This window comes from Oryza glaberrima, chromosome 6 (assembly GCF_000147395.1).
Source record: "Oryza glaberrima chromosome 6, OglaRS2, whole genome shotgun sequence".
Taxonomy (NCBI): domain Eukaryota; kingdom Viridiplantae; phylum Streptophyta; class Magnoliopsida; order Poales; family Poaceae; genus Oryza; species Oryza glaberrima.
Window position 1 is genome coordinate 23655854 of NC_068331.1, and position 21243 is coordinate 23677096.

At 43.0% G+C, this 21243-nt stretch overlaps 3 protein-coding genes across 5 annotated transcripts; 1 reads left to right on the top strand and 2 right to left on the bottom strand.

Moving 5' to 3' along the window:
* The first annotated feature begins 3136 nt into the window (after nt 1-3136).
* On the top strand, nt 3137-3571 carry LOC127775640 (uncharacterized). Its single transcript, XM_052301921.1, has one exon. It carries the CDS (start codon nt 3137-3139, stop codon nt 3569-3571), a length of 435 nt encoding a protein of 144 aa, XP_052157881.1.
* A 597-nt stretch (nt 3572-4168) lies between these two features.
* Nucleotides 4169-7114, bottom strand: LOC127775357 (uncharacterized). 2 transcript variants are annotated; one of them, XM_052301582.1, is made up of 5 exons: nt 6993-7114; nt 5572-5747; nt 5346-5444; nt 5111-5262; nt 4169-4775 (listed from the first exon to the last, which is right to left on the bottom strand). In XM_052301582.1, the coding sequence occupies exons 2-5, from the start codon at nt 5740-5742 to the stop codon at nt 4394-4396; spliced, it is 804 nt and encodes a 267-aa protein (XP_052157542.1). In that variant the 5' UTR covers nt 5743-5747; nt 6993-7114; the 3' UTR covers nt 4169-4393. The 2 variants fall into 2 exon arrangements, with proteins under 2 accessions (XP_052157542.1, XP_052157543.1); XM_052301583.1 differs by having other exon boundaries at nt 5572-5766; nt 6993-7108.
* Nucleotides 7115-15600: 8486 nt separating this feature from the next.
* On the bottom strand, nt 15601-20972 carry LOC127776652 (disease resistance protein RGA2-like). Of its 2 annotated transcripts, none has more exons than XM_052303144.1 (5): nt 20789-20972; nt 16942-20421; nt 16537-16828; nt 16366-16450; nt 15601-15884 (listed from the first exon to the last, which is right to left on the bottom strand). In XM_052303144.1, the coding sequence occupies exons 2-3, from the start codon at nt 20360-20362 to the stop codon at nt 16719-16721; spliced, it is 3531 nt and encodes a 1176-aa protein (XP_052159104.1). In that variant the 5' UTR covers nt 20363-20421; nt 20789-20972; the 3' UTR covers nt 15601-15884; nt 16366-16450; nt 16537-16718. The 2 variants fall into 2 exon arrangements, with proteins under 2 accessions (XP_052159104.1, XP_052159105.1); XM_052303145.1 differs by having other exon boundaries at nt 16329-16450.
* Nucleotides 20973-21243: the final 271 nt, after the last annotated feature.

The window sequence follows — 21243 nt, forward strand, 5'->3', positions numbered from 1 at the left end:
GTACCTCTCCGCGCTATCAGCCATGCTCGACCCTAACACCATGGGTGCCCCGGCCCTCTCTCTTCTTCCCCCACGAGTTGAGACTTCAGACATTCTCCCGTCCTCGATAAGGCTCTCAACCCAGTTTAGCAGCGGCACCATTGTGCCGATCCTTTGATTATCGGGAGGAAGCCTGCCGCAGCATATTATCTCCACGAACCACTCAGGCGCTGCGTAGCCCTTGGTGCCCATGATCTTGGTGATGGTGTAGTGCACCTGCTGGTTGTTAAGGAGCTTGGCGATTCCCAAAGTCAGTGATCTTCGGATTCTCCATGTGATCCATGAGTATGTTGTCGGGCTTGATGTCACAGTGGATGATCGGGAAGGTGCACCCATAGTGTAGGTACTCTAGCCCCTTGGCAATTCCTATTGCTGTCTCCGCTCGCCACCTCCATGGAGGCATCTCCGGCTGGTCGAATATGAAGCTGCCAAGGGAGCCTCCTGGGATGAACTCAAACACCAATATTCTATGATTTCCCTCCTTGCAGTACCCAATCATTCGAACTAGGTTTCGGTGGTGGATTGGACCGATGGATTGTAGTTCGTTTATGAACTCCTCTTCCTTAAACTCACCAGGGTGGTCACTGGTCGAGTACCTTCACTGCAATTTCAGGAGGTCCCAGTGAATGCACAATCCCTTTGAACACTTTGCCAAAACCACCATGCCCCAGCAGCTCTCTAAACCCGTTTGTTGCTTTGGAGAGTTCCTTGTGAGTGAAGACCCTCACGCCAAGCAAGGTTATTTTGGGTTTCATAGAAAAGTGGCAGCACAGGATGATGCTGATAGAGTTTGTGTTGAATATGTAAACGTAGTCGGTTACAGTTTAGGACTTGGAGTTGTACTAGGTATAGGATTAGAGTAAGAGTCAGACTCTATCCTAGAATCTCTCATAAATAGAGGGGTGTACCTGTTGTAACCGTATTGCGACTTAGCATAGCGAGAGGGAGCGGCTGCCAGCGGCGACCAGCCGTGAGTCATTGTAACTCTGATACGCTGTAATATGCTGGATCGGGGAGGAGCACCCGTAATCAGTCCCCCGGAGATGTAGGCCTCGGTTGAACTCCATTATCAAATATCATGCCTCGGTGTCGTCACCGTGTTTGAATCTCTTATGACGTTTTCTTCCGAGTTTGGTTTCCAATGTGATTTCAAGACTAGTTTTTTAACAAGTGGTATCAGAGCTTGCGGGAGATCCATGGTAGAGGTGCGAGGGAGGTGCTCCACGCCACGAAAACTACACAGGATGTCCAGGGATGGACAAGGACGCAAGGTAGAGCATGACAGCGGTCAAGGGAATTTGATCGGTGGAATCAGACACTTCAGGCAGCGGTCTGAACCGTTCGATTGCTGCTTTCAACAGAGAGATGACCAGACGTGGTGCTCAGGTTGATGGCGGCGGAAGCGATTGGCGATCCAATCGGTAGGTCGGACACTTCGGGCGGGTGTCTTGAACTTCCCGGTGAGCCACTTTCAACAGGGAGACATGAGGCCTCACGCTCGGGATTGATTGAAGCTGGAGGCGATCGGTGTTCTCGGTCGATGGATTCGAATACTCTAGGCGGGGTGGCCCAGGCCTTTCAATGAGCTGCGTTCGATGGGGAGATGGCTAGACGTGACGCTCGGGTCGTTCGGCGGCTGGGAAGACGGCATGCGACTTGTCGGCTTCGGCTCTCGACAAGATTGATGGCGTTCAATCGGAAGTCGGAGCGGGCGGATCCTTGGTACTGATGGAGATGTGTTGACGACAAGGTGGTGCACGATGGATGGCTACAACAACGGCGTACAATCTACAAGTTCTATATTGTTATAGGCACGAGTCAGATCGATGTCGTTCGTTGTCGATGGAATTGACTGGAGCTGCTGGACAATATATTTTAATTTACAAACTTCTAATCCCTATATGTTATTTGGGAAAGATCAAATTTTTTGAAGTGATGTTCAATTTTTGTCCTTAATGATTACAACATTATAAATAATGATTACTCTTGGAATTGAATGAATTTTGTGTGTATATGTGATGTATAGGTGTTATTCTTACATAAATGGTGTATAAGCGATAATTATTCAATGTATTAAGTGAATTTTGTGTTTTAGGAGTTGAGTGCATATTGGTATGCTCAAATATAGTACTTATGAGTGATGTACATATGTATAATGTGATGAATATAGATCTAACTCCTATATGTTTTCTTGGGAAAGATCTTTTTTTTGAAGTGATGTTTTGTGCCGCCGCCGATATGGTTGCCCATGGCCATGGGCTAGGGCAAGGGTACTGAAAGCCACTGCGGAGCTTCATCCTCGCCGTCACACGGAGGAGAGCGAGCGAAGGATGGAAAGCAGAGGAGACGCGAGAGGAGGGATGGAGGCGAGACGGCACGCGATGGAGGCGAGGCAGAGCAGATGAGTCGTGGGCTCGCATCCGGTGGTGGGGGGGGGGGGGGTAAAACTGAAATTTCACACCCTCCTGGCTATTTGGGCAACGTGCGCTGTGCCATGCCCACTGTGGGCCGAGTAGCCTCCATCTGTGTCTTCAGACTTTGTAGGTGCGAATTTAAGTCCCATGTATTGTGGTTCAAGTGTCTTTTGGTGTTCCTTAGTCCAGTTGGTAGTCCAGGCGTAGTAATTTTCAGGACGCATTGTGAGTGCCCTAAGGAGCAGGTACAATAACTTGACTTGGCGAGCTGCAAAACTATTCCACATCATCATATTGCAGCCTGGCGATAGCGATTTTTGTAAGTCGGTATCGCTTGCTTGCAGCTGCTCCCAGTTTACTGCTGAATTAAGTTCGATTTATATTTTGGAATAGGTTCAGCTCTCCTCTAAAATTAAGACGAATGAATCTGGTTTCAAGTTTTCAAGTAATACAGGAACTTTTTCACTTTAGGAAGGCAATAATTCGAGAAAACTAGCAGCAGTAGCGATCGGCAGAAAATCAGTGCATTCTGATACATTTCTCCTCCGGATCATCACACACCAAATTTGACTCTTTACCACATCAATGATCAATCCGCTGTACATATAATCCCCTTCTTCCACTCCAAATCAAACGAAAATCAAATCAGAATATAATCACAGCACAGAATCAGCAAAACAGAAATGGCATGCATGGCCAACGCCACCGTCGTCTTCTTCTTCCTCGCCGCCGCCGCCGTCATTAGCTGTCACGCAGCACGCGCGGGCAACTCCACCGCCACCGCCGCCGCCGCCGGCGACTGCAAGCTGTCGGACATCACCGTCACGGCGGCGAGGACGGGGAAGGTGGTGGAGGGGCAGCCGGAGTACGAGGTGGCCGTGGCCAACGGGTGCGCGTGCCCGCAGAACGGCGTCAGGGTGAGCTGCCCCGGCGGCGGCGGCGGCGGCGTGCCGAGCGTCGAGCCGGTGGACGAGAGCAAGATCCGCGCCGACGAAGTCGGGCTCTGCCTCGTCAACGACGGGATGCCGGTGGCGAAGGGCTCGCCGGTGACGTTCGTCTACGCGTGGAAGCAGCCGCTGGAGTTCGCCGCCGCGCAGGCGACGCCGCGGTGCTCGTGATTGGCTGCCCCGTCGTCGCCGGCGATCGAGGAGGATAGGTCCACGGGTGGGGAAGATGAGTGGTGGCGGGAAATAACAGGGTTTGATTGTTATTCAGAGTTTCAGACCACCATACATCAAGTGATTGTTTTTGTTTAATTTCTTTTGTATCAATCACATTTTTCAATCCATATATCATCGTGCATTTTCAGTTTTTGTTCTTAATGTGAGACAAATATGTTTCAACTCAAATACATGTCTAGAAATATTTAAAACCTCCACCAATATGAATAGAGATACAGCCTGGAGAAGCATAAAACCCCATTTGGACGAACCCATGAAAGCATAAACAAAAGCGAACAAAAAGTTAGATTTGCTAGTTATAGATTATGTATTGACTTGTAAGTAGGAAAATTTCAGACGGAGTTTGTAAGGAATTACACATCACTCTCTTGGTCCTATGTACTCCCATATCCCCAGTCCACTGAAGAATCACATTTCAGAAGCAATTGAAGTGCACGACAAGGAACATTATCATCTGATTTTATACAGACATGTCTCAGGTCGTAAGACAGCTTGAAGGCGATCGCGGTGACTAAGTAACAAAAATGAGATACAGAAGGCAAAATAGCGATGATGTACGATAAGAACATTCGTGTATCCATTGGTCTTCAGTTAATGCCGGACAGACAAGGGCGAAGGACAGACATTTGGTATGCAACTTCTTGTCCAGCAATTTACCACTTCCACAAGAATATGAACGACATATATGCCTAAATCTCAAACCTATTCCAGTAATACCGAATAAATCGAGTTATGTAGTTCTAAAATAAGGCTGAAATATCACCCGCTGATGTTGCCTAGCCAGAAGAGCATGGGAAATTGCACAACCGCGAGGAAAAGAAGAAAGTAGTGATTCCGGCTGGGGTGTCTCTCATAGCTCCTTGGTGCGCCCAGAAGAACCCTCTTCATCGTCTTGACAAGGAAAACTCCGGTGCAGATTGAGAACCATGGCAGTACAAAATAATATGACGGGCTCCAGAAGACGCGGACAAGCATTGCAAGTGATGTACCAGCAAATCCGTACCCAGCATAGGCCACAATGTCCAGCAATGGTGCTTCACCACTTCCCAGCGTGTACAGTAGAACTCTGATCAGGATTACTTGCAGAAACCAGCCAAGTAATCCTTTTGTGAACTGTAGAGTGAGTGCCTCTGGGGTAAACCTGCAATCAGCAAAAATGTGTTTCAGGCATGCATCACTGAATCAAGAATATCATGAGTAAATGAATATTATTTAACACTTGGGCACTTGGTTGAACTAGAAATATGTTTCAAGAATTCATCATTCAAGAAAAACAGTGCACCACAGAAGTTAATTTCTAGATACTCCTACGCTTTAGCATTTGTCCATTCTCCACACATCCTTCTCTTCTCAAATTCTCAACATAACTACTGTTCTTACCGTCACTCAACACACTATGCATAGCGTTCTTTCTTTACTACTAAAGAAGCAGCAAGTCAGCACTACAAATTTGAATGAGACTAAATATGTCGTTACCTCCCAAGAACACCCAAAGCATATCCAGCAATTACAACATACGTCCCAAAAGCCATCAGAGGAATGTAAAGATCTGGAGCATTGATATCTTGAATTGGAGGTTTGTATGACAACCTTCCTCCCACCGGTTCAGTTATCCTTGTCCAGTGCCCCTGAAGGAAGTAAATTGGTAAATGGCTTGTAAGAAATTTCACAATAAGCATATAATACCTACAAAAAGGTGGATAAATCTTACCCGGTGCAGGAAAGGGAACAAGATCACCTTCAACTTGTTTCTCACATACTGACTGTTGACTTGAAAGTAGTACTGAGGATTGGACAGATACTGAGTGATCTGTCCATGTGATGAAGCAAAGTTAAGATTCAATGTCTCCGGGGAAAACACGTGTGTTGATGACAACGTGGTACACAAAATATAGAAAGCATACATTTGCCTTGATGAAATTTTACCAATGACTTACATTGCTTTGCATAAACTCAGAGCTTGAACCTAAAAACTTCTCGCCGTATGCTCCTAACCCACTTCGGATGAGTCCAGGTCCAGCTCCATATAAAGCACTTTCAAAAGGATTAGCTTGTGAAGTAGCAGGTCTGCCTCCCAGTCCTCCCAGATCATTGTTCATCGCTGCCATGCTAACTGCATAAACAAAAACGAACTAAAAAAAGACTCAAAAAATAATGCATCAATGTTCAGGTCAGCTCAAACGTCTTATGTCTACAACCTTAACAAATATCCCCTACGGTGGCTCTCAGAAACAAACGGAAAATAACATGCTGAGGAACCAATTACTAATGTCCTATCCATTAGATAGACATATTCAAGCTACCAACTGAGCATGATATGCTGAGGAGAAGATGTATCATAAACATATACTTGAATAAGGGGAAATTAGCATAGTACTATAACCTTCACCAAGTGCCATTGCCATAAAATAAAACAAAACTAGCAAATGCTTTTGGAGAACCAACGTGGATTTGCATATCCATAGTCTACTGAAATAATGGCAAATCCAGTGTCAATTGAAACAACAGCAGGTCAAAAATGTTTCTGCACTACCACCAAAGCAAAATTTTTATCACGCTGACCAAATCTTCAACCAAAATATGGCATCTAGCCCTAGGTACGGATAAACGGCAAGTGAAATACCTCCTTCAATGTAACACTGAGAACACGATTATTGATACCACTGGACACAGTTGATTAAAAAAAAAAAAGGCTTAGACACATGATGATCAACAGGTAGCCTAGAATTGTACTCAAAATAGTAACACGTCTAACATTTAACATTTTCAATAGACAACTGGAGTGGTGAGATGTACCTTCTGAATGAATGTCATTCAGGACAGTAGCTACTAATGCACTAGACTTTCTTGGATTAGGATTCAAAAATAGCACAATAATGCTTGCCTCTTGGGGTTGGGAATGTAATGGGAAAAATCCAAAAAAACAAAAGCAGGAAGAACTATTCCCGTTGCAATTCGCTCCCTCTCCAAATGATCCTTCCATTTGAGCTGTAAGATCAATCACTGCATCCCCAACCATTCTGAGACCTTCCTGCGCTTTCCTCACGGCCCAAGATTCCGACCAAAACATCTGGAACTCGCTCACCGACCAGATCTGGGACCGCATCCCCTCCCCCCCCCCCCCCCCCCTCCCCTCCCCCGAATCTCGGATGGCACCGGCGATCTTGGCCGGCCTCCCTCGAGAAGACCGCGACCTTGCGCACACGCAGAAAAGCTCGCATCGGCCACGAAACCCTCACGCGGTCGCGGCAGTTTACTGCTCGCTCGGCCCTCACGCGCACTAGGGGATGATCCCCGCATTTGGGACCAATACCTACGGGGAGGGCAAACTAGGTGGACGAAGAGAAGAAACCCTCACCTGCGGCGGCGCACCGGCGGCGTCGCGGCGCCGCTGGGATTCGTCGGCGGCAGCAGTAGAGGGAGGCAGCGCGTCGCAGCGAAGAGGAGCAAATCCCACGTCGAGTCGAGCGAACCGACGAAGACGACGCTACTCGGGCCGGATGGATATTTCTCGTGATGGGCCTAACTATAATGGGCCTGAAATGTTAGCGGCCCAAACATTATGATGGGTCTAAAGGATCGCAACCATTGAATACGATCCAAAATTAATGTGGGCCTTTTTGGATCTCTTTCTTGGATGAGAACTTGAGCAGTTCCAACGTTGGGCTCAGCCCTCGTCGGCCCGCCGCGCCCGCGCCACGGCCCACGACGCGTGCGCGCTCTAGCCCATGGTGTTCGTCAGGTGAGAGTGAGCGGCGACCTACTCCATGATCCTCTCAGGAGGAGGAAGCTGCCGGGCGCGCGAGTCCACGCGACTTTTATCCCTTGACCAACCTCATTTTCCAAGAATTTTAGTGAGTAGAAAGTCTCACCTGCTTGGCTGATTCGCCTCCAGGAATCATTTCTTTTTACCGCAAAACCGCGTGTTAATCCGGCATAAAAAGCTCGAAGGCAGAGCACGCCGTGGCGACGACCACCAGCGCAGCAGCCAAGAAGAAGAAGAGAACTAGAGAAGAGAAGCATCTCCGGCGATGAGCGGCGGGAGGAAGCGGGAGTGGATACGGAGGAAGGTGGCGGCGGCGGCGGCGGGGAGCGGGTCGCCGCGGTGGTCGCGGCGTGTCCGGGCGGTGTCCACGGCAGTGCTGCACCGGAGGCGGCGGCTTGGGCTCGGGCTTGGGCTTGGGGTCCGAGTGTACGAGAATGTGGTGTTCTACGTGCTGTGGGTGGTGGAGTCGGTCGTCGTCCTCGCCAACCTCTGCTTCTTCTTCCTGCGCTTCGGTTTTCGCTTGTGATCACACCAAGGGTCCAAGATGTGTAGTTGGTGATACCACAGAGGCATAGTTGAAAAAACCGAACCGGCGATCGAACCGCTCGAGTCCTTGGGTCACCGGTCCAGCGGTTCAACCGCCGGTTCACACGGTTCGAATGTTGAACCGGACGTGTTATATTGTATTCATATTCTCTTCTTATCACTTGTGAAAGTTAGCTGGGTGGTGGATGCCTAGGGCTTTTAGCCAGCCAACCAGCGTTCGAACCCCCGTTCCATCCTTTTTCTTGCTATTTTCAGTAGTACAACATGCACGTGCACAAGGCCTAGACTGTCCCATCAAGGCCCATCCTCTCTTGGCATGACAAACCGGCCGGCTCGGCTCGCTCTGGTTCACCGGTTCACATGAAAACTGGCGGTTCAGACGGTTTATTCCGGTTCAAATGCAGGGGCGGTCTTTACAGCAAACCGAGCCGCCCAGACCTCTGGTTCTGGTTTTTTCCGGTTCAACCGCCAAGCCGGTCCGGTTTTTTGTACTATGCACAGAGGAACATCTGCTAAATCTTCTCAATTTTTTTCTCTCTCCCCCCTTTGAAGAAATGTAAATCATATGTCCTTCTCAGCTTCTAACAGACTGTTATGCCCAGTTGCTGACTTGTCAGCAATGGAGATTGACAGACGCAAAAGCTTGAATTGATCGTACAAAAGCTTTTCAATTAGGATACAATTTTGACAGAAAATTATGATACAAGAAGGGCCTGTTCACTTTGATGAAAAAAAAAAAAACCTTTTAGCATAGTTACTAAAATTTTGGCATGATTTCTTATATAGTTACCAAAATTTGGCAACAAACTAAATGTAGTCACTTTTTTGATAATCTATTATCTATTATATACTAAAAGTCTATTAAACTTCCTACAAACGCTCCCAAGCCACCACGTGGCGCTCTAATAAATTAGAGAAATCCAAGAAAATCTGAGAAAAAACAAAACATCCGACCGTTAATTTTCACTTAAGATGGTGGACCCATTATTCTTCACCATTAGATCTATCTTGAAAAAAAATCCTAAAACCCAATTCAAAATCTCCTCCCACCCCAACCCCACCACCTCACGTTCGTACGTGACCTCCTCACCCCTCACGTACGTACATACGTACATACGTCTCTCCCTCTCATGTCCTTTCTTTCGTCTTGCCATTTACCTTCCAATCTACCAATTTTCTACCTAGCAAAATTCAATATGTAAATAAAAGCAAAGTATCTAAATGATTATAATTTTTACAATATATTTTATTTATCTGCATTGGCCATGTTTAGAAATACAAGAATATATCATTTGGAAAAAAAAACTCCTATCTTTTACATGAAAAATAAAAAGTAATTAAATACTAAATTAATAACATATATCTAATCTTCGCTCCTCTCTCCTTGCTCACTTTCTCCTCTCTATTTTTTAGCTTGCAACTCAGTATACAAATAAAAAGAGTAAATTTCACAATACTATATATCTATCTATCATATACTCTCTTCGTCCCAGAATATAACAACCTAGGATGGGATGAGACCCATGCTAGGACAATGTATATGGACATGGGCTAGGATGGGTCTCATCCTATTCTAGATTGTTACATTCTAGGACGGAGGCAGTACTAAAAGTCTATTAAACTTCCTACAAATGATAGTAAGCCACCACATGGCGCTCTAATAAATTAGAGAAATCCAAAAAATTATGGGAGAAAAGCAAAACATCCGAGATGAACCACCATACCTAAGGCAGCTAAGGTGATTTACCAAGGTCATCACGAGTGTCGCAGCAGTACTGATTTGCCAAGGTGAAGATGAATCAAATCATTAGTGTATAATGGTTTATTTTGTTAATAACATGAAAACAAACTGAAGGTGTGATGATAGAAAGAAAAGAATCAAGCACCGAGGTTTGAACCATTGGATCCATCCTTTTGTTTTCTTATGTTAGCCGTTATCTATGCGCGCGCGCGCACCCACACACACACACACACACACATATATACACACACACACACACACGTACATCGGTACGTGTATTGACACCCCTTCCTAATCATGCAAGTCTCTCCTTCCTTCTGTTCTATCTCTTATTTTTACGCAATATTAATTATCTCTTATTTTCATGCAATATTAGTTAGACTATTAGACCAACTTTTATATGAAAACAAATCCCTTTCACCTCCACCATCCTCCGTATTGTCACGACCATCATTTTTTTTAGAAATTTATTTACTTTTTGATTTATTTAAATTGTTACTTAATTATAATTAAAGCAACCTATATTGCTCATATTTTTGCTATATATGAAAATACGTCATATGACCTAGAACATATCCTTTATATGACAACCAAATAGTAATGAAATATCAATCTATATATTATATACTAAAAGTCTATGAAACTTGCTACAAACGCTCTTAGTGGATTCCTGCAAAAACTTTTTCTCCCCGCACGGAAAATGAGGTAGCTCATCAACGCATGATTAGTTAAGTATTAGCTTAAAAAAAACTTGAAAATGGATTAGTATGAATTTTTACAATAACTTTTCTATATAATTCTTTTGTGAAAAAATGCACCATTTAACAATTTGGAAAGCGTGCATGTGAAAAATAAGGGAGTAGATGTTGGGAAAGTTGGAGAAAGAACACTGTGGCCACCACGTGGCACTCTAATAAATTAGTGTAATTCCAAAAAATTTTGAGAGAGAAACAAAAGTCTAACCGTCGGTTTTCATTTAATCTGGTGAACCCATTTATTTTCAAACATGAATTGTTCTGTAAAATACCCTTATCCCCTGCTGGCCCTACAAATGCTCACATACTCGGTTTGAAAAAAAAAAGGATGCACATATTTTGTTATCATGGCGCAACACACCTCTTCTCTTTTGTAAGGTGGTTAATTGAGATAGAAACCTACCATTTAATATTTCTTGGATGAATGAGAAATATTAGGCATGTGCCTTCGTGTGGCTTCTACCACACATGCAAAGAAACGTAAGCAAGTAATCCAATCCCTCCGTGACTCCCACCCATGCCCTCTAATCCCCTTCCAAATTCTTAATAGACAACCGATTAGAAGGAGGCCTAGCTTAATGGTATAAATAAAACACATTATTAGTAATAGTAGTTTTCCATGATTTACTTTAAAAAAAAGAGATCCTAAACATTCGACAAAAACAATAACACTTCAATTTTAAGTTACACTTAATTTATTAAACATGATTTCTTAACAAAAATAAGTCTACCTTCTTTCTCGATAACGTGGACAGATAATTACTCATAGGGATGAATTAAATATTTTGTTGCATAAAACAAGCAAATAGCTTATAAAAATTATCAAAGCAATATCGTTGAAAAACATTTGTAGAGAAATACTACTTTTGAAATTTGAAGCGTAGCATGTACTAGTTAATATTCCAATCTTATAAGTTTCTTGAACACAACTTACTATACATGCCTGCGCGTATGCGCGGGCTACCTTTCTAGTTGTACTAAAATTTGGTAAGGTTGAAAATGATATTAAAGTGAACAGGCCCGAACTCTTAGGCTGGGTTCATCGTCACTTCTCCACACATAAAATGGTGTTGTTCATTAACATGTGATTAATTAAGTATTAGCTAAAAAACTTTAAAAATAGATTAATATAATTTTTTAAAGCAACTTTCCTATAAAAAAACTTTTAAAAAACGCACCATTTAGTAATTTGAAAAACGTGCATGTGAAAAAAGAGAAAGGTGAGTCGGGAAATAATGGGGAAGAACACATCCAAAGGTCATACCAGCAACTACCACGAAAGCTTAAGTAACACTGAGCATGGAGCATCCAATTTTTGTCTTCTTCCAACATCACAATCAAATTGTCCTTCAAGAAGAAAAGAAACATCCCGCACCACTATCGGGATGCTTACAAGTGTATGGAGCATCCCCCTTTTTTTTTCCCAGACGGGTTGCAATGAAAATATGTCTTCGATCGTTTTACAGCACACTGACAAAGCTGACATCGCTGGGACTAGGGTGCACAACGACCTCGATCTGATGGGCTGCGCTCTGCGCGCTCGCTGGATCTGGTCAGCCCGCACAGCGGCTGAGAAACCGTGGCAAGGTCTGCCAATGGCGGTCTCTCAACGTGAAAAAGATCTGGTTGCAGCCTCAACCCCTTTTCTGGGAAGATCACTGGTTGGGAGGAACAAGCATCAGATCGATCGTACGCGCCGTCGATTTACGACATGGTTCTTTTGCCTTGGGAGACAGCTGATCGATCGGGTTCTTGCCATGGAACCTCTTCAACAGCTGATCCAAAAAGCAGACGAAGCTGGGATTTTCTCTCCTCTATTACAGGTTCGACGGCGATTCAGGTCTTCTCTATATGCTGATGATGTGGCTATTTTTATCAAGCCAGACCAGTTGGAACTGCAGGCACTTAAGAAAATCCTTAACGCTTTTGGAAATTGTAGTGGTCTTCATGTGAACCTGCAAAAGACTGAAATTTACCCGATCAGCTGTGATAATGTTAACCTTGATCTGGCACTAACACACTTCCCCGGCCTTAAGAAAAGCTTCCCCTGTACATACCTTGGAATCCCGCTACACACTAAAAAGCTCAGAAGAGTTGATCTCCAACCGCTGATTGACAAGGTTGGTGCTCGTATCCTTGGCTGGAAGGGCCGCTTCTTCACCTCAGCGGGAAGGAAAATCTTGGTTAAATCAACTTTATCATCAACGCCAATTTACCATCTCACGGTTCTGCAGCAGAACAAATGGCTTTACAAAAGGATTGATCGCCTCAGAAGGGCTTTCCTTTGGAAGGGTGATGAACCTGAGAATGTGAGTGGTGGAAGCAGTCTGGTATGCTGGCAAAATGTCTGCAAGCCAAAAAATTTAGGAGGTTTGGGAATCCTAAACCTTGAAAAATTTGCGAGAGCGCTCAGACTTAGATGGCTTTGGATTGAATGGAAGGATGATTCTAAGCCCTGGAACAACACGCAAACCCCTTGCAATGAGCTTGATAGAGACCTTTTCAGAGCAGGAACAACAATTAAAATTGGAGATGGAAGGACCGCAAACTTCTGGATGGATAACTGGTTGGAAGGGCAATCGCTGAAAAACTTGGCCCCTTCAATCTTCAGATTGGCTAAAAGAAAATCGGGTTGTGTTAGGAACGAGCTTTCAAACAACCACTGGCTTGCAATGTTACACCAAATCACTACAGTGGAGGAAATCAACGATCTAGGCCACTTGGGCGACAGACTAAGACAGGTTGTTCTTGCTGAAAATGTTAAGGACGATATCACTTGGAACTGGATAGGAAATGGACAGTACTCGACTAAAAGTGCTTACTTGGTACAATTCAATGGAACCACTGCACCTGCAAACTTCTCCTTAATCTGGAGTTCCCGAGCTGAACCCAAACATCGCTTCTTTGGTTGGTTGATTTTACATAAACGAACCTTAACGGCAGAAAATCTGTTGATCCGCCATTGGCCCTGCGATTGGATCTGCAGTCTGTGCAGGGATGCTTTTGAGGATGCAACTCATTTGGCGAAAGACTGTGCCTTCACACAGACAGTATGGAAGCAAATTTGCGACTGGCATGGCTACCAACACATACATACTGATTCCCAATCAATTGCGGATTGGATGGAGGGTCTGGAATCCATCAGACCAACAAGTGATCGTAAGAAAATTATAGGGATGCTACTAACGTCCTGGTGGCATGTTTGGCTAGAGCGTAATAGGCGTGTCTTCCAAAAAAAAAAATCGTTATCGCCGCTGCAAGTAGCCTTCTTGATTAGGGAGAATTTAGACCTTACGTAATTTTGGTCCCCTACGGTTTCTCCTACCCAGGAAAACTGAGTTGGTTGTAATCTGAACTCTAGTTCTCTTCTAATATATCCGGCAATGCTCTTGCCGTCTACTCTTTCAAAAATTTACGACATGGTTCTCAAGAGGATTCGCCGTCAAAGATCGGTGGCTGATGCTTTGCGACACAGAAGTTGGGTTCGCTACGGATTGAGGGGGCAGATTCTTGGAATACCTGCACTTATGGTCTGCCGTCTCAACCACGACCCTGATCGTCAATCAGCCAGATAAGTTAATTTGGACTTGGACAACCACAGGATGTTACACGGCTCGATCGGCGTATCTGGCAATGTTCATTCATTGGAAGAGAAAAATTCCCAGTGAACTTGGTCTGGAGGAACAAAACGCCGCACCGCTGCCGATACTTCATGTGGCTTGTGGCTCATCGTCGTTGCTGGACAGCGGATCGACTGAGGCCGCGAGGCTTGCCTGCCTCACCCGGCGAGGTGTGTGCTTTGCGACCAGCACGACGAAACGATTGACCACATCATGATCTTCCGCCCGGAATCCGCACAATTCTGTTGGATTGTGATGAATGCCATTGGGCGCCCGGATCTCTTCCCCGCTTCTTGTCCCAGTCTGGACCTTCTTTCCGCTGAAACTGCTCCTCCAGCGCTTGATGGCATCCAAACAACGAAAATGCTAATGGGCGCACACGCGCCAGATGTGTTGCTCGCACAGACGCGCGCTGCTGCATGCTAGGCCTTATGGGCCGCCGTTGGAAACAGAGCCCAGAACCAAATCATGATTAGTATCGAGCAACTAATGACTTTACGTGATTAATTTCTGATCCCGCGACAAGTGTTTTTTCCTTTTTTTCTTTCCGGGATTTCCATAGTTTTTTTTCTTTTTTTTTGGAAATCACTCTGTTTTTTCCCCTTTTTTTTGGAAATCGCTCTTTTTTTCGCACACGCGCGTGATTTTTTTGCAATATTTTATAAACTGATCCTTTCACCTTCAATATCAGTTGAGAGTTTTGAATTTGAGTTGAAAGTTTTTCAAATTTAAATTGAATGTTTTGAATTTTGATATGAAAATTTTCAAATTTAAATAAAAATTTTGAATTTTGAGATGAAAGTTTTTAAATTTGAGTTAAAAATTTTCAAATCTTGACCTGATTTTTTTAAAAAAAATTGAGTTGAATGTTTGAAATCTCCAGTTGAAAGTTTTTGAATCCGGGTTGAAAGTTTTCAAGTTTAAATTGAAAGTTTTCAAATCCTTGTTGAATGTTTTTAAATCTGAATTGAAAGTTTCAAATCTGAGTTGAAAGTTTTCAAGCCTGAATTGAAAGTTTTCAAAGTTGAAAGTTTCAAATCCTGAGTTGAAAGTTTTCAAATCCGAATTGAAAGCTTTTTAATCTAAGTTAAAAGTTTTTAAATCTTGACTTTAAAATTTTTAAATCTAAGTTGAAAATTTTCAAAAAATCTTAAATTAAAAATTTCAAATTTTTGATTTGAAAGTTTTTAAGTCTAAGTTGAAAGTTTTGTTTATGTATCTTTTTTTTAAAAAAAACTAATACTAAAATTATCTTTAACACTAATGAATGTCATTAACACTAATCAGCAGTAGAAGGGGTGCGTGCGGCTGCGCGAGCTAGACAGCCAGCGAGCACGCGCCCATTAGGAGTCCCCTCCAAACAAGATGAATGTCTCAAGTGATACAGGAAGACCACTCCAGGGCAGTGACCTCAACTGACGGCACTGATCGATCTTCAGAAAACGAAGCGAGCAAAAGTCATCCATATCATGAAGCTGCAACAGATCAGAGCAATCAATAACATACAGCTTTGTAAGGGAAACAAGATCACACAACCCTTCCAGAGATGATAGGCCAATGCAAGATCATAGATTCAGTTCCTTCATCGTTGTCTGGTGGCCAGATTCGGACAGTTGCATCGCCTGAGGGCAATGGTACAAATCTAATTTCTGAAGTCATGGCATGCCACCTAGATCTGGTATGAAGCAGCTTCCAATTTCCGTTCGAGTGCATCTTCTCCCCGTCGACTCTAGATAAACTCTCCCATTTTGCATATGGAATCATTCATGAAAACAGAATTGCTGAACCCGACAAATGTTTTCACGAGCACCAGAACCTCTTTCTGAAAATTGACAAGAGAACAAAAAAATAATTAAAGCAGAGACATGGAATCATGGAGAGGAAGATGCTAAACACTGAAACTGAGCATATAGCATGACCCTACAGAGGATGACAGGAATCATAAGATCGTATTTTAAGGCCGGGTAAAAAATACCCTTCTCGAAAAAAAAGTATTTTGCAGCTGGAAGCCTGCACTTTTTTTGCAGATCACCAGATCAAAAGCAACATGGCAAAAATGTACAGGGATATTACACAACAGTAATGAGCCAAACATAACTTCTGTGAATGGCAGACAATAGGCATGTTGAGAATTAGCTATCCCTCTAGCAATCCAGCACACATTGTACATTAGTTCGTACAGAAAATATGGTTAAAAAGGCCATGTTATATTTCAATATCTAGTGTATTTAACAAGTCAGAAAAATACATATGATGTATTGCCTACCCAATTATCCATCTGATTTCAAACAAAAAATACATACTCAATTATTTCCAAAAAAAACAGAGAAGAAACTCCACAAGAACCATGGTCTTGATGTTCAAACGTGCACATGAATACATTGCATCCTGTGGAAGAGTACAAACTGTAAGCAATGACTGATGAATGTTCTGCAGCTCAAAAAGAGTAGGTTTAGAAGCGAAAATGCACAAACCTCATAATAAATTGGCCTGATTAAAATGGAACGCGCAAATGAATTTTATGATAGGTTATCTGCACAGTTAATGCCCAATTGTCCAGCCATGGGCAAGCACAAGCCGACTAACAGCACCGGTGCGCAGTGTGCCCAGTGACCAATTTGCAATCAATGCCACAAGTGCTAGATTCCCAGATAACTCACTGAAGAAAACTGGAAGAGCTTGCTGCAGAATGATTTGGATGCAGTAGACTGGTCTGGATTGACCACTCGATTATATCATTCTCGCGAAGTACTTCCTCAACTATATCTGCAGAAGGTTGGCACTAGCACGAATCAGTTGGTTACTTGGTTGTGGTAATATTTAGCAACAAACAAATTTCTAGATTTATCCTCATCAAAATTGTAGTGGTGATGGATTACCTTCAGTATCTTCCAGCGATTTATCAGCATAGAAACATGATGGCAACATGGCATACTTCTCCCACTCAACGCCATGTTGCCATTCAAACTGCTCCTCTAGCAATGGATGGCATCCGCTCAAATACAAAAAGTTAAGGGTCAGAGGAAGACCGTCTTCAGGTAAAGAAACAAGTTCAGGGCAATTGTGTATGATCATGACTCTAAGGGAGAAGAAGTCAACCATCTCAGGCAGAGCCACTAACTTGAGGCAACTTCTGATCTCCAGTTTGGTGAGGAAAGAAAGGTTTTTCAGGCTCCTCAGTGATACTAGAGTGTTGCAGTGTTCTATAAGCACATCTGTCAATGTTGTCAGGTTGCCATTCTGAGGTAATTCCTTCAATTCGGTGCAACCCTTTATGATCAAGTTCTTGAGGGTAGGAAAACAACCAAAGTCCGGTAATAATGTTATGTTGGGCCAGCTTACTATTTCCATTTCAGTGATCGTCAGAAATGCACTAGGAAAATCAGAGCATCCAGGGATAAACGGTCCTTTGGGGAGGTTGTGCCTTTGATCTCTAAGCTCATTGTTTGATATGCCTGCTCCATCAAAGCTGATGTCTGTGGATTCCATAGATTCTGGATAATGAAGATGTAGATCCAAAAGGCTAGTTAAGTTAACCTCTCGAGTAATATATGTGTCCAAGCGATGATCAGTATGCCACGTGCCAATGATGGATTGGAACACTTTCAATTTTACAGGTGGAGGGAAGATTGGTGGCAGCTTTTTCAGCTTTGGGCACCTTCTGATGGATACATCGTGAAGAGCAGGAAAAGCATAATCAACAGAAGACCAATCTGCCAGTTCAGGCAGTTGTTTCAGTTCCAGTGTTTCTAGGGAGGGAAAACCAGCAACCCCATAGAAAGACGTGCATATACATTCTAATGCCTTCATTTTATCAAAATGAAGCTCCCTGAGAGATGGTAGATCACCTAAAGGTGGAAGCAATTTCCAACATGCACAATCATGAATGCTAATGTGTTCCAATCTAGATAGCCAGTTGGATTCCAGCCAAGATGGAGATGTACAACCTGGGTATCCATCAACAATCAATTCCTCAAGGCCAGGGTGAGGTCTTAAAGCATTAAGCACAGCATACTCTTCCTCTGACTTGCTACATGCATTAGAAGAACCCCACTGCAGCTTCAACCCAGATATTTGACTCTTGTTGACTAGTTGTGCATTAGTTGCTTCATTCTTGTTTTTCACATTCTCAAGAGATGTAATTGTAAGGAACCCCTGGAGTTCATCATGGTCCCTTAGCACCTCTAGTCCCTGACCTTTAGTCTTTTCAACACATAATTCTCCGCCTGCCTTAATATATGGTATACGCCCCACAGAAGTTAAATCAACAGGAAGGTTGCTATGAATATCAATCTGCTGAATACTGCTCAGCTTATCCAGGTTTTTTGGCAATATGATGGGTCCTGTACGTAAAAAACATGAATGCGGTTCCACAGATAACATTTGTAAATGGTGAAGATTGCAGAGAAAATCAGGTAGTGGATCGATATTTGGGAGTCTCAAGTTCCGTAGATGTATCATATGATTTATGAAGTCAGGCCAACTATTTAAGCAACAACCACTCAAATCCAATAATCGCATGCTCTTGAACTCCTTGAAAACATCAGCTTCCAAACAAACTCCTGAGCAAAAATGCATGTATTTGTTCCAAATTATTAGTGTACGCAGCTTTTGCAATTTACAGGCACGAAGTAGGTCAACTCTTTCAGCTGGTATAAACAGATGTCGAACTGCTGGCGAAATTTCAGGTTCATCAACTTCTACTCTGTAGCACTCACCATTGGATATGTGGACAGCAAGATCGTTCATGAGGTCATGCATAACATACTGTACTGTACCTCCATACTGAAGTGCCTGGAAAAATGATCTAGATAACAAGTCATCAAAATAACCTCTTCCAGTGCTTCTCAAACTTTCATAGGTGTGTGTACCATCCTGAATAAATTCATGAGCTATCCACATGTTCACCAATACATCAGGCTCAAAATAATAACCTTTTGGGAACAAACCACAGAAAGAAAAACATTGTTGAAGGTGCTCTGGCAAGCATTCATAGCTTAGACGTAAAATTGTCATGATATCTTTCTCATTTGATAGACCCTTATTTAGAACTCGATTCCATTCTTGACTGTTGAAGTTTGAACTAAGATGACCACCAACTGCTTTTATAGCTAATGCTGAGCCATTCAACCTTTGCAAAATGTGTTCACCTATAGACTTCATTTCCAGATGTTCTTTTGGATCTCTAGTGTTAAATGCACATCTTCTGAAAAGTTCCCAGCTATCTTCACTCTCCAGAGCACTCAAAGGGAACGGAGTGGTACAACCTAATATATTTGCAACAATATCCATTCGAGTTGTAACTAAAATCTTGACTCCTTTCACACCATGCCATAAAGGAGCAAATAATTCCCTCCATCTATCAGCATTTATAGGCCCTCCAACCTTTTCATCATACCAAACGTCATCCAACACAAGTAAAAACTTCTTCATTTTTACTTTGTTCTTGAGTTCTTCTTGGAGCATGCTAAAATTGAAATTTGTTAGGTCAATGGTCTTATCAATAGATGTTAGAATTTCTTTGGTGATTCTGACCTTATCAAAGACATGTGAGACACATATCCATGCCCTCATATCATAATTATCCTCTATTCTTTTATCATTGTAAATAAGTTGAGCTAAAGTAGTTTTTCCAATTCCACCAGTACCGACTATGGTTATTACCTCTGATGATGCTGGTCTTGCTCCATCGCTTCTTGACTTAGGTATGTCTACTTGTTCCAACAATTGGTTCACTAGTTCATCTCGCTCCTTCTGACGACCGACCACAACATCACCAAGTGAAAATGAGCTGGTAATACGCCATTGGAGCGGCTCAGGCAACATGTGTGAGCTACAGTTTTCTGGTCCAATCACTCTGACAAGCATGTCAGCACATTCTTTTACTCTACTCAAGCTTTTAAGCATCTTTCTTAACTTGGATCTGAACTTATCATGGCCAACCAAACGCTTAGCAATGGAAATAGAACTGGAGCCTAAGCTTCTGAGATTTCGCTTTTCAACATTTTCTTTCAGAAGCATGTAGTCAAATTCATCCAAGATGTCCTCAGCATCATAGACAGCATCTTTCAGCTGGCGAAGTAAAGTTTGCTGATTGCAATCAAGTGTTCTCCGCCTTTCTGCAGTGCCCACCACCAACAAAATTTCAGTTAACATAGTCTCGAGCTTTTTAAGGTCATCCTCCAAATTGGACTGCCACTTGTACTGGGTTGATATGTATGACTGGACCTTCTCAAACATGAGCTTGATGACAGGAGAAACCACCCATCCAACTCCAGTTGCTAGTGGTACAGTGGCCATGTTGCTCAATATACTGTCTTAGTTCATCAATTTCTCCTTACAGCTTTCAACTGATGTATCTAACATTGATTAATAAGACAGTTAGTTTAAGGATAACAACATATATATTTTCAAATTATTGGACCTCCAAACCGATATCTCCCTTCCTAATTAATTACAGAAAAAAAAATGCGCTCCCTAGATACGGATCAAACTGCGGATTATGCCTCTATGCTGCTCCAAATAAACAGTCTCGGAAACTCCTTGATCCCAAGTATCAAAATGTCCTTATTCCCTCGCAAAATAAACAAACCATACGAAAAGAAAGAAAGACCTAATTCATGCACCAAAGATCGAGTTCTTAGTATAAACGAGGTGAAGCTAGCTAGGTCGTACGCACACAGCCACACAGCTAGGTGCGAAAGTGAAGAGGAGGAGCATATCTACCTGATTGGAAGGATGAGAGCTCCAAGCTTCCAATCTCCTCGAAGAAGGCACTCGAAATAATCTTCAAACCGCGTTTGACGCGAGACCTGAATCCGAAGGGGGAATGAAGGCAGGATCCGATCGGACGCAGATACTAGTAGTACTAAACTCAGATGAAGACTTTGACTTTCAACGCTTCCTTAGGCTCAGCCGCTAGGCCGGCTGTGTTCTTTTAAGAGTGTGTTTAGCAAATGGAATATGGTAGATGGGATTGGAAAAGAGGAATGGATGAATGGCTAAGATTAAATGAGATGTGTAGAATAGATAACTAGGATGCAATATTGTCTTTTGGAGGGTTGGATATTATTTTCCAATCCCATTTACCAGACAAAGTCTAAATCCATTTTCCCAACTCCTTATCACGCTTTCACTAGTACGATATGCTTTTATAATAGAAAATTATAGAAAATTTACAT

What these genes read in the sequence shown, in the direction of transcription:
- LOC127775357 (XM_052301582.1), bottom strand. Translation starts at nt 5,742, where the DNA reads ATGGCAGCGATGAACAATGATCTGGGAGGACTGGGAGGCAGACCTGCT. An exon ending in CTGAGTTTATGCAAAGCAAT is followed by an intron (nt 5,445 to 5,571) that starts GTAAGTCATTGG and finishes TCACATGGACAG; the next exon opens with ATCACTCAGTATCTGTCCAA. An exon ending in GCTTTGGGTGTTCTTGGGAG is followed by an intron (nt 4,776 to 5,110) that starts GTAACGACATAT and finishes TGCTGATTGCAG; the next exon opens with GTTTACCCCAGAGGCACTCA.
- LOC127775640 (XM_052301921.1), top strand. Translation starts at nt 3,137, where the DNA reads ATGGCATGCATGGCCAACGCCACCGTCGTCTTCTTCTTCCTCGCCGCC.
- LOC127776652 (XM_052303144.1), bottom strand. Translation starts at nt 20,362, where the DNA reads ATGGCCACTGTACCACTAGCAACTGGAGTTGGATGGGTGGTTTCTCCT. An exon ending in ATCGCTGGAAGATACTGAAG is followed by an intron (nt 16,829 to 16,941) that starts GTAATCCATCAC and finishes AACCTTCTGCAG; the next exon opens with ATATAGTTGAGGAAGTACTT.